The sequence below is a fragment of the Pleurodeles waltl genome, chromosome 12 (genome assembly GCF_031143425.1).
Source record: "Pleurodeles waltl isolate 20211129_DDA chromosome 12, aPleWal1.hap1.20221129, whole genome shotgun sequence".
In the NCBI taxonomy this organism is placed as follows: Eukaryota; Metazoa; Chordata; class Amphibia; order Caudata; family Salamandridae; genus Pleurodeles; species Pleurodeles waltl.
Genome location: NC_090451.1, coordinates 589891105 through 589908702, shown reverse-complemented (window position 1 = coordinate 589908702; position 17598 = coordinate 589891105). Strand labels below are relative to the sequence as shown.

Here is a 17598-nt window from a genome sequence, read left to right as displayed (position 1 = left end):
AACAAAACCATCCAGTCACCTTGGTCTAGGGCAGGCAAGACCTGAGCAAGAGTGAGCATCTTGAATTTCTCCTGTTTGAGGAAGAGCTTGACGTTCTTAAATCCAAGATAGGGCAAAGACCCTTGTTCTTTTTCAAAATCAGAAAGTAGCGGGAATAACAACCACTGCCTACTTCTGACATCGGGAGCCTTTCTATGGCTCCCTTGGCCAAGAGAGACGTAACTTCTCGCAGAGTAAGATCAAATGATTCCCCATCAGCCGTTCTTTTACCGGAGGGATAGAGAGAGAGAGACAGAAGAACTGGAAGGGGAGAGAATGGCCCTTCTGTATGATCTGCAAGACCCATTTGTCCGATGTTATGGACCACCAGAGAGGGATATGAAAATGAATCCTCCCTCCAACTGGGTGGACATGGTCTTGCAGAACCATACTAGGTGGGCTTGGGCATTGTGGAAAATGGGGGCTAGGTGGTGGTCGACCTCTGGCTAGGCCCTCTGGGTCTGAAGGTACCACGACCTTGCACAGGATGCTGTGAAGCTGGAGGACGGGGGCTAACATGTGGTTGGCGTGGTACCACGCCCCTCCCGAAGCCTCGAAAGGGGCAACAGACTGCTGACTAGCCGGTGCTGAGAGGCCCAAGGATATGGTCATAGCTCGACAATCCTTGAACCTCTCAAGTGCAGAGTCTGCCTTCTCACCAAAAAGGCGTGAGCCATCAAAAGGCATGTCCCTCCAGTTCGACCAGACATCCCCCCCGAAAAGCCAGTGGTACGTAGCCAGGCTTGGCGTCAGAGGGCCACTGTCGAAGAAATCGCCCTGCTCAGCGAGTCGGTCGTGTCCAAGCCACACCTGTTGGTAAACTTGGCTGCATCTCTCCCATCCTTGACAGCTTGGGTGAGTGTCCCATACGTCCTCCGGATCCTGTGGCAGCACTTGTGCCACCGTATCCCATAAAGTATGAGAAAAACGGCCTAATAGGCAAGAGGTGTTAACTGACCTCAATGCCAAGCTGGAGGAAGAAAACAACTTGTTTCCAAGTTGGTCCAACCTCTTGGATTCCCTATTCGGGGGAGCGGAAGTTAAGGCACCACAGGAAGTGGAGGCTTGAACCATCAAGCTCTCCGGGGTGGGGTGTTGGGTTAGGAAACTAGGGTCAGTTGGTGCTGGTCTATGGCGGCGGCTGATTGCCCTATTCACAGGAGACCCCATGCTGGGTTTGGACCATGTTCCTAGAAGGACATCTGTGAGGGCTTCACTGAAGGGTAACATTGGCTCCGATGTAGCAACCCCGGGCTAAAGCACCTCCGTCAGGAGATTAGTCCTGACTGGCACCGTAGGCAAGTCTAGGTCCAAGACCTCAGCTGCCCTACGCACCACCATGGCATAGGATGCCCCCTCCTCCGTAGCCACAGTGGGAGGAGAAAGCCTGCCAGTATCTGGAGAAGTATCCAGTCCACTGGCTTCTCTTAGATCCTCATATCAGTCCTCATGTTCCAATCCATACTCCAAAGGGTCCTCAGACCCCTCCCACTCCTCACCTGTGCCTGGCTGTTCCAAATAAGCCTTAGGCACTGACCTGAATTGAAGTTGGAATCAGCGTCGCACAACATCGTTCTGGCTCTGATCATCCGGAATGAGGATTGGGCTGCCACCACCAGTGGGCGCCGGTGGTGGAGGGAGTGTTGACGTCAGGCCTGGGGCCGAAGGAGGCTGACTGTGAGAACCCGGCGCCTGTCCAGATCCACTATCGGATCCTGGGGTCCCAAACGGTGCCGAGGCCAAAGCTGCCGACTTTAAATCCGATAGGGCCCCTGCTGACCCCGCGGGGCCCAAAGACCCACCAAGGGTGCAGCCTGCTTAAAAAACATGGCGCATAGACTTGTAAAATTCCTTAATGTGAGCGGGGGGTCGCTCCAGTTCCTGGAAAGGGGGGAAGACGGAGAGTCGACCCTGGCGACGGCTCCACGGAGCCGTGTTCAGAACGTAGATGTTCCCTGGACGCCTCGCCGGCCAACGGGCGTAGCGAAGTCCGCTTGGACTTCTTCTTTTTGTGCCTCTTACCTGAATGCCCTGATGACCTCGAATGCGAGGAAGATGACTTGGGGCTCCTGCAGCGGTGCCGCGACCTCCTACTAGTCGTGCCGACCAAAGACGGCTGCCGGGCCGCTAGAAGATTGAGATCTCTCTCTCTCAAGGCCTTCGGAGCCATGGCCCGACATTCAAAGCACGATTTTGCATTGTGGTCCTTCTCGAGGCACCAGAGACAAACTTTGTGCGGATCAGTGACCAACATGGCACGATGACATGCGTCACACGGTTTAAATCCAGTCTTCCTCTAAGTCATTTGCACAGACAATCTAAAAAGTCTTTGACGAAACGTAGAGACGGACCTGCGCGGAAGGAAAAGAACTGACGTACGTGCGCCGAGGTGGTGCCTATATAGAAGACCGTGATGTCACAGACGGCTCCAATGACACTGACGACGCCACACGGAGCCAGACGAAGCACGCGGATCCAAACGACGCCACCCATTGGCACACGCAGAGTACTGCTCAGCAGAAACATTTCCAGATTCGAAGCTGACACCAGGGAATTCTAAGGTAAGGAAACTGCAGTTAAAAGTCTCTATCAGATATATGGGAAACTGTGAGACCAAACTCAAAGGAGGAAAAATTAAAGTGCTGGTATAAGCTGTTGGGGTGCTTCATCAACATCATGAAAAATTCAGAATTCTGATACATGCATCAATTTCACATGTTTATGGGAATACACATACAATTTCAAGTCTTACTCTGCAGACAGCAGTACAATGCACAAAATGAGAATCTATACCAGATTCAGAATGCAAAGCAGGGACATCTTTGATATTCTGGCGTCTCAGAATGGAAGGAGCTAAGACGTTAATTCCAGGTAAAGCAATCTGGCAGTCATCCTAAAACATGCAAAGAAAAAGCCACCTCAGGTGAGTTATTGCGGCTCTAGTGACATTGCCATGTGATTATATGAACATAACTGTAGCCAGTAGCTTGTTACAAACATTCTTCAAGACCATGAGGCCAGCATTACTGAGAGGGTGCATTTTCCCTGTTTGTGCCACAGCTCACCTATTGTAATCAATGATCTGCTCTCAGGGCAGGTATAAACTCCTGTTGCCCTGAGGCAGTGATTTCACATGAAATACTAAGCAATTGTTTAAAAGCTGCTTCATGTTTCACAGTGCGGGCAGCAACCCACCTGCACTTTCAAGAGGGGTCAGAGATACCCTTGCAGGCAGCTGCAGTGAGTGACTGCACCCACCTGTAGGGGGAATGTCTTGGGCGTCCACAGGACTCCCTTTTGATTCTTAAGAAGGCCGCCCACAGAGGGCACACTGACAGCACAAGACCTTTTTGTGGCGCACATTCAGTGCACCCCCTAAGGGCATATTTGCCTCTGTGCCTGGTCAGTAATATGGCACGGGAGGAGAGTCAAAGTGATTCCCTTATTTGTAGGGGTCACAGTTCCATGCAAATGAGGGAACACCCTCTCACGACAGAGCTGGAGCTACGTGTATTACAGATGGGGGTGCACAAGCCCCTTCTGTAATATCAAAGTGCCCTGTGATGCACAAAACAGGAGCATGTACCCATTGAGCCCCCGGGGCACTGTCTGTCATATGGCCCCAAAAAAGCATTATGATTTTAATTAACTCACACAATGATTTGCACACTTCAATAACCTCTCATGCAATGACTTGGCCTCTGTGGACTGCGGAAGAAAAAATGTTAACCCTGTGCCTTGCAACTGAATCACCCAGTGTCTAACTTTAACTCTTCCTATCCCTTTCACAAATGCTACTTCCAATACAAAGCACTCTTTCTTGGGCAAACCAAAAGCAACTCTTTACAATGTAACCCAACAAGACCTTGCCATCTTACCTTTGCCCAAATGATGGTGGGAGCTGGATCTCCTTTGGCAGAGCATGGAACAATCAGTTCCCTTCCCACTTCCTGAAAGTACTCTTCTTTGGGACGATTCACAAATTCAGGGGGATCCTGAAAATGAAAGCAGCCCATGGTTTGTGATGTCAAGATTTTCCAGAATAGAATGCAAGAGTATGAGATAAAGGGCTTAAAAGAAGGCTGGGGATAAAGATGAAAGGACAGAAGAAAGAACAACAGATGCAGCGATGTAACACATGTAAGTGACTTATTGATATAAAAAAGCAAAAAGTGATAAAATGTTAGATGGGTATTTTAAATCAAAACACTGATTAAAGAAAACCCACACTATTAGTGAAGCAACCAAGTGTGAGATTGTTAGATTTTAAAAAACTATCTGCCTGCACAATAAGACGGATGATATACAATAGTTTACGCACGCTTGTAAGCCATATTATGTTTCAAAGAGCATGAGTTAAATTTCTTAAGACATTCTTAAACTTTAAAGAGAACAAACACACATGTCTGTTGCATATAGAGTCCAGTCTGCTGATGTAAAAGAAAAAACTGCTTTCTGCACACAATGAATCTATTTAATAAATAATTTAATATGTAAAGATTCAGTATACTTTTGAGATGCGAAATAATCCCTTTTCCATCTCAGCAAAAACAATCTAAAGAAAATAGAATAATACACCAAATGTTAAAGTGAAAACATTGATTGTGCACACAATAGTTTTCTGCAATACTTTCCTAGAACAAATAGCAAATTAAAAGGTTTGTCAAGAACTAACCTAATTTGTTATTCTTTTCTTTTTCTCTATGTTGCTTTGTCAGAGGGTCGGATTTACTACTCAGTGCAATTTAGGTTTACAGCTTGCATTTTATTGATGCTCAACGAACATATGCACATTGCTAACAGAACACAGGGTTGGCTTTGGTACACATAAAGGACAAGTTACTTTCCTTCGGTAGCGCCTTCTCTGGTAGAGACAATATCTAGTTGTAAATCGCTTATCTTTTAATTTCCCCCAGGTGTCAGACTGGATCCAGAGATTTTTCTCGAGCTGTACCCCTGAGCGTCATAAGGTGGCATCGATCGGTTCCACATTTGTCATCGGCGTTGTCCAAGCATGATATCACATCACAGGTCCTATATAGGTGCCACCCGGACGCGCTGCTGTCCATTTCTTTTCACGACTTTCCACACCAGAAGCGCAGAGCCATGAAGAACATTGACCACTGGTTCGACAAAACTAAGGCCATGAAACGAGAGTAGCTGTCCCTAGAAATCAGTTCGCAAAGTGGGGAGGATTAGTGGGTCAGTAAGGAAACTGTAACTCGATATTGTCTCTAACAGATAAGGCGTTACCGAAGGTAAGTAACTTGTCCATCTAGTTGCAGATTCCTTACCTTAGAATAGATACCAAAGCAATAACATCCCTGGAGGTGGGTCTGTGAACTAAGATCATACCAGAGAGTCCTGCAGGACCAAAAGGGCAAAGTACACATCCCTACTGACTGTCCAGGCACTAGTATTTGGTAAATGTGTGCAGAGATACCCACATTGCTGCCTGACAGATGTCAAGGACTGGAACTCTGTGTGCTAAAGGGTGGTCGCAGCTGTAGTTCTGGTAGAATGAGCACACAAACCTTCAGGTGGTTGCTTTTTGGCCATTGCATAGCAGATCTTAATGCAGAGTACGACCCAAGGGAGATTGTTCACTTCTGCACTGCCTGACCGTTCTTCGCACCCACATAACCAACAAAGTTGATCATACACTCAGAACTCTTGTACTGTCAAGGTAGAACGCCAATGCTCTTTTGGGTCCAAGTGGTGGAGTCTCTCCGCTTCATCAGAAGGATATGGGGGTGCATAAAAAGTAGGCAAGGCAATGGATTAGTCTACATGAAAGGGTGTGACCACTTTTGGCAGAAAGGAAGCCCTCATGCAAAGCACCACTTTGTCAGGATACATGGAAAGGTAAGGTAGCTTAGATGAAAATGCCTGCTGCTCACTCACCCTATAGGTAGATGTAATGGTCACCAGGAAGGCTGTTTTCAAGGTGAGACGCCCAGAGGACAATTGTGGAGAGGCTCAAAAGCAGCACACACTAGGAATGTCAGAACCAAATTCAAATCCTACTGGGGCATAATGAATGGGGATGGAGGAAACATGATTAAGGCTTTTAAGGCACCTATTTACAATAGGAGCCTTAAATGAGGAAGGTTGATCAGGCAACAGTATAAAAGCAGAAATGGCAGATAGATAACTTTTGAGAACACCTACAGCAGAGCCCTGCTGGGCCAGAAAGGATAAACAACAGGACCTCAGAGAGGGGGGCAGAGAGAGGGTCAACAGACTTGTCTGCGCACCATGCCACAAATTTATTCCAACGACAGGCGTATACTGTTTTGATGGAGGAACGCCTGGCTGCCAAGATAACAATACAGACTTCGGGCGGAAGGTCAATCTCCAAGCAAGAAGGCGGCCTCTGGACAGGTTTAGCTGGAGAACCCTCCCCTGTTGCTGCGACAGAAGATCCTCCCAAAGAGTCAGTCTGATTGGAGGACGATGGCCATGCTCAATAGCTCAGGATATCAAACTCTTTGTGCCCAGTCCAGAGCCACAAGGATTACTTGGACCGGTCATTCTTGATCTTCTTGAGAACTCTAAGTAGAAGTGGTTTAGGTGAAAAGGAGTACAGGAGGCCTGAGTTTCACTTCGGATGAAATGCGTTGCCGAACAATGGCCCCCTTGGAAACTCCAACATGCAATACTGCTGACACTGCACGTTCTCAGTGAAGACGAGATCTAACCAAGGCTCTCCCCCCTGCTAAAAGAGACCTTGTGCCACCTCTGGATGGAGACGCCATTCATGATCGATTAAGCATTGTTGGCCGAGTTTGTCTGCTCTGGCATTCAGAGAGCCTGACAGATGTTGAACAGTCAGTGACATGCCTGTTGTTCCAACCATGTCCAGAGGTGCAGAGCCTCCTGACAAAGGGTCCACACCCAATCTACCCAGCTTGTGTGCAGTACCCCTTGTGAGAGGGAAGAAATGCTTTCAACGCTAGCCTGATCACTCGGAGCTCCAACAGGTTGATGTGGAGTAAGGACTCCACCGATCACTAGATGCCTCTAATCTCCACCTCTCCCAGATGGCTACTCCAGCCCAGGAGTGATGCATTTCTTTCTACTGTCAGTTCTGGTTGATAAAGGGAAAGGGATCTGTCTCTGACCCAATTGTGATTCGTTAGCCACCACTGCAGATTTCGTGCAGCTCCCTTCATGATCTGGACCATGTCGAAGAGAGATCACCCTGATGTTGCTCCCACTGGAACTTCAGGTCCCACAGCAGAGCCGGCATATGCCATCTGGCATGATTCACAAACAGGATGCAGGAGGCCATGAGGTCCAGCAGCCTCAGAGTCATTCTCATCAAAATCCCAGATAGAGGCTTAAACATCGGTATCATAGAGGTGATGTTGCATCCTGCCTCCGACTGGTCCCTGGTGGAGATGAGTCAGACTAGGAAGGTTTGAATGCAGCTGCAGGTGGTGGGTGGACTGGCCGGACCGCTGGCTCCCTTATCTACGAGGGCATCCCCTGAAAAAACAGATGTCTTCAAACCGGCATGGCACCTAAGGGCCACTGTTGATGGAACTGCTCTGCCCAGTGAGTCAGTCTTCCCCAGTCCACATCGGATCGTGAACTTTGATGCTTCTCTTCTGTCAGCAACTGCTTGGGAGAGTACAGCCTGGGCATCATCTGGGACCTGTGGCAGCACATGCGCAACCTTAATGTGGGAATAATGGCCCAGAAAGTATGCAGTGTTCATGGACCGCAATGTCAGGCTGGCGGAAGAAAACATCTTCTTCCCAACTTGGTCCAGCCTCTTGGATTCCTTATCCAGGGGTGGAAAAGGGAGTACACCCTGGGAAGCGGAGGCTTGGATAACCAAGCTCTCAGGGGTGGGGTGTTGCATGAGGAAACTCGGGTCACCCAGAGCAGGGAGACGCAGCGGGCAATTATCCTATTCACAGGAACCCATGCGCGGGGTTTGGACCAGGTACCCAGTAGGACACCTGTAAGGGCTTTATTTAAAGGAAACAGGAGTTTGGAGGATGAAGCTCCAGGTTGAATCAACTCTGTCAGGAGGTTGGTCTTGACTGCCATTGAAGACAGCTCAAGGTCCAGGACCTCAGCTGCTCTTCGCACCTCCACTGAGTATGAGACACCCTACTCCATAGCCACGGTAGGAGGAGAAAGCATGCCACTATCCGGAAGGGTGTCCAGTCCACAGGCTTCACCCAAGTCCACACGCCGTATGGCGCCGCCCTGGGAAACAGGCAGCTCAGGGATTGTCGGCATCAGGATCAGAGTTGGGGAAGGTCGAGATGGTACGACCAACGCCACTCCGAATCCAAGCATGGATCTTTTTGTGCACCTTGGAGCCCAGGCCAAAGCCACCGGCGCGGAGCACAATGGGGCCCATTCCGACTACGCGGGGACCAATGGCACTCCAGCGGTGTCAGACTGTCCAAAAATGAGGCGCGTGGTCTCCTAAAATTCTTTTAGCTGGGCAGGGGTTGCTCAGGCTCCTAGAAACTCAAAGACACGTGGAGTCAGCCCAGACGCAGGCTCTGCAGATGGAGGCCTACAACAATGACGTTCCCTCGTCTTGTCAGTCGATGGACGGGATGAAGTCGAGGAACATTCTGCTTTCTTTGATTTCTTCTTGTGCCTCAACTTACTTTAGGACCTGCAGTAGGACGACTACATAGGAGGACTTTTAACAGCTCCCGGGACCTTCCTCTCGACTGGGACCCTGACTTACGTGGAGTCGAGTGTCGAGCCACCATCAGCTTCAGGGACCACTCCCTCAAAGCCTTCGGATGCCTTGCCCAACACTTGGAGCATGACTTCAGGTTGTGGTTGCGCTTCAAACACCAAAGGCACACAATGTGCAGATCCATCACTTGATGACCGGATCCGCAGGGCTTGAACCAGGTCTTCCTAGATGTCATTCTCGACGTACCAGGAGTTAACTCAAACAAACTCTGACAAAAAGTCAAAAAAGGGCAGTCAAAAAATTACTGAGGGGTAGCTCTCTTTGGATCAGTGCTGGCTGGTGTGGAAAGAAAAGAACTGATGCCAGCGTGCTGGGGTGACACTTATTTATATAGGACCCACAACGTCATATCTGGCACAGACTCTGCTACGTAGCACTATAAAGCATGCCCCAGACACTACTGTGCACCAGGGTATACTTCCTGCACCTGGGGACTGAACTCTACTAGTTAGCGCTATAAGGCATGCCCCAGATAACCATATTGCAGGACGCACCCCTGTCTTGGCCAGGGTATTTCTCTGATTTTTGCCACAGTAGGTTTTGTGTGAGTTTTTACCATTTTTTTTCCCCCTATATGTCAAACCACCTTTTAACTGTGCTGACCATGGGGAAACAAAGAATGTCTACTGGTGTTTCGAAGCCCCACACTAAAACATCTTTGGATAGGTTTTTGCAACGTGCTGTGGGCATTCTAAATAAAGAGATTGAGCCGTCCGAGCGCCACTTATCTGTTCCTTCCCTCACCTTCCATCCCCAGCATCCAAAGATGAACACTTGCCTGTACCTTAAAGTTTGGCCTGGGGGCGGTGATTTAGTTTTTGTTGGCTGGGGCCTTGGCTGGCCATTCTTTATCCGATGTTCCTTCCCTACCAAGGTTTTGTATGTCTACTGTACCTCTGGAACCTGTTGTGCATGTGGTGTTGAACAAAGACAGTGGGGTGGCAGGAAAGAGGAAAAGAGAGCTGGTAGCAAATCTAAGTGCCCAATCGTAATTGCCACTTGATCATCGAAGGATAATGACTCGCATGTTAGGGAGAAGGACAATTTGAAAATCTTACTGGACACTCTCCAAGGCAACTTAATGGCAGACCTGGATGCTAGACTCGAGCCGATTCTTGTTCGGCTGGTCGAAAAAGAATCAGAGCTTGTTAAGCTTAAGTCATCTATGCAAACCCTGGGAGCCTCTGCAGCCATTCTGCACTTAGCTCCTTAACCCTGGTTGACACTCCATTGATTGAACCTGAGGGGAGGGAAGTGGGGGGGAGACACAATGTCCACTAATGCACATGACAACAACGTATCCACTATTCATTTAATGCCCACTGAGCAGGCCTGTCTTGTTACCTGAGTTTCTGAAGATAGAGATACCCCCCTCAGTTACTCTTGGGGCCGACATGTCCAGCCTTTGAAGCGCCCATTCATAGGGTCCCTCCCAGGGCCCGTCTACTGGAGTTCCTAATTTTAATCCTAATATCCCTTCCTCAAGAAGTGAGTTTTTCACTCCTCTCACAAATAATGTTGTTCTTAACTTACCTCCTGAAGCTGCACCCTATTTTGTTGTATAGGGTAACGTTCCTCCGCTTAAAGCTGGCACCCTGGAAAATGATAACCAACTGGAGAATAAGGTACACACCGGTTGGGTTTGCACTCCTCAGTGGGAGCCTCTGTTGGTGGCTGGATCAATACAGTTCAGAGGGTAAATTGGATAGGTAAAGATGTAAAAACATTAGGAGGAAACTGAGTAACAGTTAATTACAATAGGCCTTTTGCTGTGGGAAGAATCCTTGCCTCCACTGGGGGCTTACATGCTAGCAACCATCAAATTTCTATTATAGCCCTCCCCTTGGGTTTTTGCTACAGACCTGCACCAGTAGACTGTGCCCTTCAGCCCACCCAGAGAGAGATTCCAAGGCAGCAAGTACTGTAACAGGGCAGATTACATGCAGCTTCTTACCAGGTGGATGTTTCCAATAGATACGCCCCCCGGTCCTCCCTTGACACTTGTGATTGACTGGACGGGCATGAGCGTACAGATGGTGCCACCGTGGTCTTACTGGCTCAGTGCACTGAGGCCTTATCTGAACCTAACCCTAAGGTGTTAAAACTCGTCAGCTGGAACACTGCTGGGCTTGCGGCCAAGCTTAGTAATCCTAAGTGGCTGGGGTTTATTAGAGGTTTAGGGGTGATTTGCCTACAAGAGACCTGGGCTACCTCTGTGTCACTTCTTTGTTCCTGCTATTGAATAGCCGCTAGGTAGACCAAAAGGGAGTCTGATTATCTTTGTATCCCTGGCGGTTAGGGGAAGGATTGAAGCACTCACTTTGGGAGTCTCTTCTTTGCAGGCTCTAACATTCCCCTCTGCTGGTTCTTCATAGCTGCTGTTGGTGAACTTTTATAATGCTAAGTCACTTATGTATGATGGGTGTAACAGTCAAACCCTGTTTGTTTTTTAAAGAAAATGAATGGTTCCAAATTGTTTATCGCTAATATTGTGCTTGTAGGTGACTTTAATGTTCATTTATGAGGGAATCCCAGGGTGGCTGGGAATAGTGTTCATGGCTGTATTTCCCAACCAGGTATGCACAAGGAACATTCTCGTCAAGGTTCAATTTTAAATGCGATCTTAAATGAGTTTAACCTAGATTTATCTTTGAATAAGCTTTCCCCAAACGTCTTGGATCTTAACCCCACTTTCACTAGGGGGGGGAATGCAAGTCATTCATCGATTTTATTTTTGTTTCTACATCCTTTTTCCCTTGTATTTATGAGTTTGGGATATTATTAAGCCCTTTATGTGATCATAACCCTGTGTGTGTTTCACTATGATGGTCACAGCTGGTTCAAGAGCAACCCATAGGTGCCAGGGGGACTACCAAACCCACTAGCCAGGGAAGAAGGTTAAGGTGGACTCAGGTATCTTCTGATAATAGCTATACAATTCTGTACTCTCGTTGTAGAAATGAGTTCAGATCCTGTTTTTTTAATAGTTCTGATTACAGTGACCTCCTGCGGGCCTTCTTAGTAATATCTAGCACAGTGTCTGCCCTCTTGGAGGTAACGGTCTCTTGAAAACTTAACGTGAAGCCTAGATGGATCGACAAAGGGTGCTCCCAGGTGCTAAAGAGTCTTAAGTGCACCTTGAATACTAAGCCAAGGGATTCTGTATTCGTTAGGACTTGTCGACAAGAGTACAAAAGGGAATTAGCGCAGCATAAGAATGATTTGAGGAATGATGCCGGGAAAACTTATTAGAGGCAAGCACGCTGAAATGTAGCTCTGAGTTTTGGTGTTTAGTCAACACGTCCTTCTTGGCTCCAGAAGTTGCTGCCTTGCTGTGCTCACATATTACTGAAGACAGCAGGGTCTCTCATTTTGACGAGGCATATAATATACCATTCCAATATTGCCTGTAGCTGGCGAGGTATGGTGGAAGGGATTTTAAAACTGTCGGTCACTCTCGATGAGGTTAAAAAGGCTACAATTGGTCTGACCAAGAACAAGCCATCCAGACCGGAAGGGATACCTCCCCGACCTATTCATAAAACTTTGCAGAGGTCTGGGCCCCCTTTTCTTTACTACAACCATCAACACTGCTGTTTTTGTGTGTCCCCCAGAGGCTTGAGTCAACTCGATTATTGTCCTGGTATTTTAAAAGGGGGACAGGGACAACCGTCAATGCTACAAGACCATTTCATTGCTTAACTCATTTGTGAAGGTGGTGGGGCAAGTCCTTCTGGACAGATTAGTGATGTTGGCTGAGGAACATAATATTATGGCTGACATGCAGTATGGATTTCGTTCAGGGAGGTCTACAGTTGCTCAGTTTTTAAATGTGTGTATGGTGCTAAGTAAATATACCATCACCCACCCTGGCTCTATCAATCTAACATTCATGGATCTTACCTCGGCCTTTGACCAGGTAAGCAGAGATAAAATTTGGCAGATTATGCTGTCCATGGGGGTGGATCGGGACATTGTCCTTTGCTTAAGAGACCTCCACATGAATACTAAAGCAGCAGTGCATTACTCTAAGGATCTTATGTGCACGTGCTGTTTCAGTATTGATAGAGGAGTATGGCAGGGCTGTATCTTGGTCACTTTTTTATTAAATCTGTATGTTAACAAATTAGAGTAGGCTTTAATTGGTACCAATGCTGACTGTCTTTAGCTAGAGCCCCATCGTCTACCGGTGCTCTCGTATGCGGACGACACAGTTATTATGGCTACACCTGCTACAAGCTTGCAGATCCTGCTGAACATGTTTGTGTCCTTTATGGAGGACTTGGATTTACCTGTTAAAGTAAAAAATTCCTTTGTAATGGTGGTCGGTCCTCATTCTAACAAAACAAGCATGTTCTGTTTGGGGACCTGGATTCTACCAAAGACTAGAGTGCTTTCGTACTTAGACATGTTATTTGACTCCCCTCTGAGCTGAAGTCGCTTGGTGATTAGGAAAAGCTAGGAATTTGGACGGGCAAACATTGCTGTCTTTAATTTTGCTTCAAGGTTGGGACCAAGGCCTATTAAGGCCCTCCTACAGGTTTATAGTGCCAAATGCGTATCCAAGGTAGTATATGGGAGTGATATCGGGGGGTATGTCAAACAGGCCCAGCTGCAAAGCGTCTTTTATGTGTTCTACGTAGTCTCCCTACAAGGAATTGGGTGTTGGCTACATAACTTACATTACAACATTCCGCCCTCTTTCGCTCTAGTTAAGTATTTGGTCAAGGGCAGAGACAAAACTGAAAAAGTACATTTTAAAGGACTGTTTGTCCCTTGACCGTTCACATCATATTCCTTGATCCAAGTAGTTAGGGATACCTTACAGAGTCTAGGTAGGGCTGAACTACTTCATACTCCAGAGAGAATATTAGGCTGATTGCGCACAGTTAAAAGATCTCTTTATACTGCATGGGTCCACTGACAGAGAACAGGCAGCTCTACAGATGTCCTGTGCTCACAGTTACCTTCTGTTAAAATCAGTCCCAACCATGGAGCGTTATCTCTCAATTGTAAGGAGCACGTATGAGCCTTTCGTGCTTACTAGATTCAGGGTGAACCTTTTGCATTATTTGTCAGCTTTTTACTGTGGCAGGAGTAGGGCTCACATATTTGATCCCTGCCGCTGCAACAATTTTTCTCTGCAGGACACTTTGCACTTTACAATGTTTTGTCCTTTTTATATGGTCCCAAGAAAGGCTTACATTACCCGCTACTTAAGTGGGCTAACATCTGTCAAAATACGTCCTGCCCTTATGCATCTCCAGCTGCTCCCGGAAGAAATCATCCATTAACGTAGTTAGCTTTTTGAGAGCTGCAATGAGATCCAAAAATAGCTTTTAGTACCCCTGTATGTTTAGTGGGGGACGGGCCTTTTAATGGGTTAGGCATTTAAGTATGTTTTTCTTATGCACAATCCCTTTTATGCATTTTAACATGGCAACATTCCTGTTCTTAATTTGTTATTATGTATGGTTTTAACTACATAACTTTGTACATCTTCTATGCTCTGTTTTTAGCCTATGAACTGTTTTCATGATGTTTCTGTTATGGTTTGTCCAAAAAGACGAATAAAGCTTATTTTGTTTTGATTTGATATATTTGTGAAAATCATTGATGCATTATAAGGTTTTAATCATGATAAGTCATTTTTAATATGTTTACTAAATATATGATCTTTTGGTACAAAAATAAATGAAAAATTGTATTGAAATATAGTGAGAAAGAGAATATTTGTACAACATTGTTACATTTTTGGGTGATTATAGCAAAGTATTGCCTTTTTTAACCAAGTCAGCTGAGTGTTACCCAAATAGTGGACGGTGGGTTAAAGTCCCACAGTTATAAAGGGAGGTGGCACAATATATGTTCTTGGGTGTTATAGTATACTGACTGCAAACTTGGAATTAGAAGGTAAAAGTTGCTTTTTTGCAGCTTGGTTAAAAGTAATACACATGTGTGACCACTCGGGAGATCCTTCAGTAAGCTCATCATAAAGATCTTGCGTGAAATATATAAAGTGTGAAGAGAGCCTGAGGGAAGGCCAACGATTAGGGTAGGGGTTAAAATTCTACAGATGTCTTCTTTACCTATTGCAAAATCATAGCCTATAGTGTAGGGAAATATAGATAACAAGTTACCGCATTGTTCTATGAAACAAGCAGCTATGGAGGAGAAACTCCTTTCCACACCACTACTCGTTTTCAGTCCAACCCGTAATGACAGCACAGATGATACACTGCTCAACCTCAATAGCCTATTGTGTGACATCAGTCCAGCTCTTTCCTACCAACTACCAAGCGGTACGCAGGTATCACATACTCCCCTTTCGCTTCATGTCGGTCAGGGTAAGTTTGCACAACAACCTTGGTTATCACAACTGAACGCACCAACTGCAAGTGCTTGAAACTGACAAACAAAATTAGATCACCTATGACTTATTCTGGTAACAGTTGGTAAGCTGTGTTTGACAAATTTCATCATTTGCTACATGTTCTAAGAAACAATTGTATATTTTACCTATAACTATGCTATTAAGAATCTCATTCTTTCACTTTAATGTCTTATCTTCCAAAGAGCAGTGCCTTCAACCCTTACTACAGACTGTACTCAACATCACCCATATTAATCCTACTATATATAAGGTTACTCTGGATTCTGGAGGAACCAGGTCACTGTCTGATACACTTAACAATCTAATGCATGTGGTGAAAGAGAAGTACTCCTCTCCTCCTAGGTAGAGTTAAAGCCCAACAAGCAGCATGAACTCACATAACTCTCATAGAAATACACATCTCAAACCTCAATACAAAGATGCCATGCTAATATGACCTTCACCTGGGATCAAACCGTCCATACTACTTAATCCAGTGGGCTGGTCTTTTGTTAAATTATGTTTTCTTCAGAAAAACAGGTTGAGCCACATATGCCATTTGCCTGATTCCATCACTGTGCCATCAATATTTCTGTCAAGCCTAACATGAACACATGGGTACATGAAGTGCTAGTAAGCACTATCCTTATTGCAAAAGTGTAGCACGACATCAGTATGGAGACAGGTAAAACGTTCAAAATAAAATAGCAATTCCTGATACAACCTAGGAGAATGTAAAGTCAGAACCAGATTCAATTTCTCAAAATAAAATCAAGCTTTATGGTTTTGATATTTTCCTGAGAAATGATATTTGTATAGCAGTGTCAAAGGTGACATGAGGAATGAGCATTTATATGCGGGACCACCACGGCAGACATTTTCAAATGCCCTGTGACTGTCAACACACAATAATATGCATTGTGGTGACGGTATTCATTTCGCCACATTGCCAGAGGTAATTATGAAAGATTTAAACAAGGCTGGAATGGCAGATGTGCCTTTCCTACCAAAACGATTACCTGTGCAATAAGACCAACCCACAGAAAAAATTCCATCAAGCAAGGAAGGATAGTAAATTTTCACCACCACAAGTAGGCAGTAGGATATGCTTCAAAGTGGGGGTACATTATCAATACCAACATGCCGAGTATCATTTTCTGATATGCTATGGAGACATGCCATACAATTCCATTAGGATGGCAACAATTTCCAATGAAGTATTTAACGATGCAAATATCACCAAACATGGTGGCTGCCTCTTCATTACAGAATGGATGGCTGGTCCACTACACTTTCTAACAACATGGGCAGGGCATAATTGCAGTCTTTTTAGCCGAGAGGTTGGAGCTCTGTGATTGGGACATGTAACACTCTAAATAAGGCAGCATGAGGAGTGGAGTAGGTCCTGCTGCCTTGTGCTTTTAAAGTGAATTTTGGAAAGAGAATAAATTACCGTTGGATGTCAGGAGAGGTGGTGGAGCAGGGCATAGAGAGTTGAAAAGCTTTTAAATATGAGCAAAAATATACCTAAGTAGTTATGTTCAGAAATTAGAGGTTATTGGAAGCAAAAATAGGCTTCTGACATGTTCCCCATAAAACTAGGTACATGGTTTTTACTCATATCCAAGTCATACATAAGTCTATGCAAACTCTCAGGAGTGTTAGCGAGGTTCATCCCACTCAATGCCCTGTCAACCTCCAGTTTCTGATGAGCAAGTTTCATGTGAGCAACAATTGGAAAGATCAAAAAGATAATCGATTGGGCCTATAACTACATGGATCTAATTTAAGACCTTGACAGTGGAGCTTCATGATGAGTGTGCAGGGAAATCATTGTGAGTCAGAGTTCCTGTCCGCTACAATAGCAATCGAATTCAACCTGTGGACTTTGGTTTAACCACCAACATGCCATGTAGAAGATAAACAAATCTCATCCAATGCATAGGAGAGAAAGTTGATATGTGTTTCTAAAGCCTGTGCAGTTCTCATAGATTTTGTCCTGGCAGCCTTTAGAGCAGAAATGATATCCTAAATTGCAAGCGACCAAGCTGAGCAATGGGGATATGGAAGTAGCACCGTACTTCCCTGCAGTAAAAGGAGGTTGTTATGCTTACAAGATGAAGAGGACTGTCATCATCAAAAGCAGAGCAGCTACCTCTTCATCTAAAACACAGAGAAGCTATTCGAAGTTTAAAGAAGCTCAGAATTTGAGACTCTTCAAGACAGCCCCTTTGGGAATCCCAAGAGAACTTTGGTTCACAGGAGGATGAGGACCCACAAACCTCATAGGGCAAGCACAGAGACTGTTTTAACGTTAACTACTTTAGAATATTTAACAGACAATTTAAATCCATCTTCACTATCTTTTAGCCACCTCAGAATGTAGCCATTTCTATTCTCAAACAATAAAAGCTTGATTTATTTTCTCTAAACCCAGAATTCATAGACT

General features: G+C 45.7%; 1 protein-coding gene across 2 annotated transcripts in view; it reads right to left on the bottom strand.

Annotated features, from left to right (window-relative positions):
• IGSF9 (immunoglobulin superfamily member 9) overlaps positions 1-17598 on the bottom strand; it is a 466550-nt gene that overhangs the window by 238880 nt on the left and 210072 nt on the right. For both annotated transcript variants that reach the window (XM_069217763.1, XM_069217765.1), the window contains exon 10: positions 3918-4034. In XM_069217763.1, coding sequence (XP_069073864.1) covers positions 3918-4034 — 117 coding nt within the window. The remainder of the gene's footprint in view (positions 1-3917; positions 4035-17598) is intronic.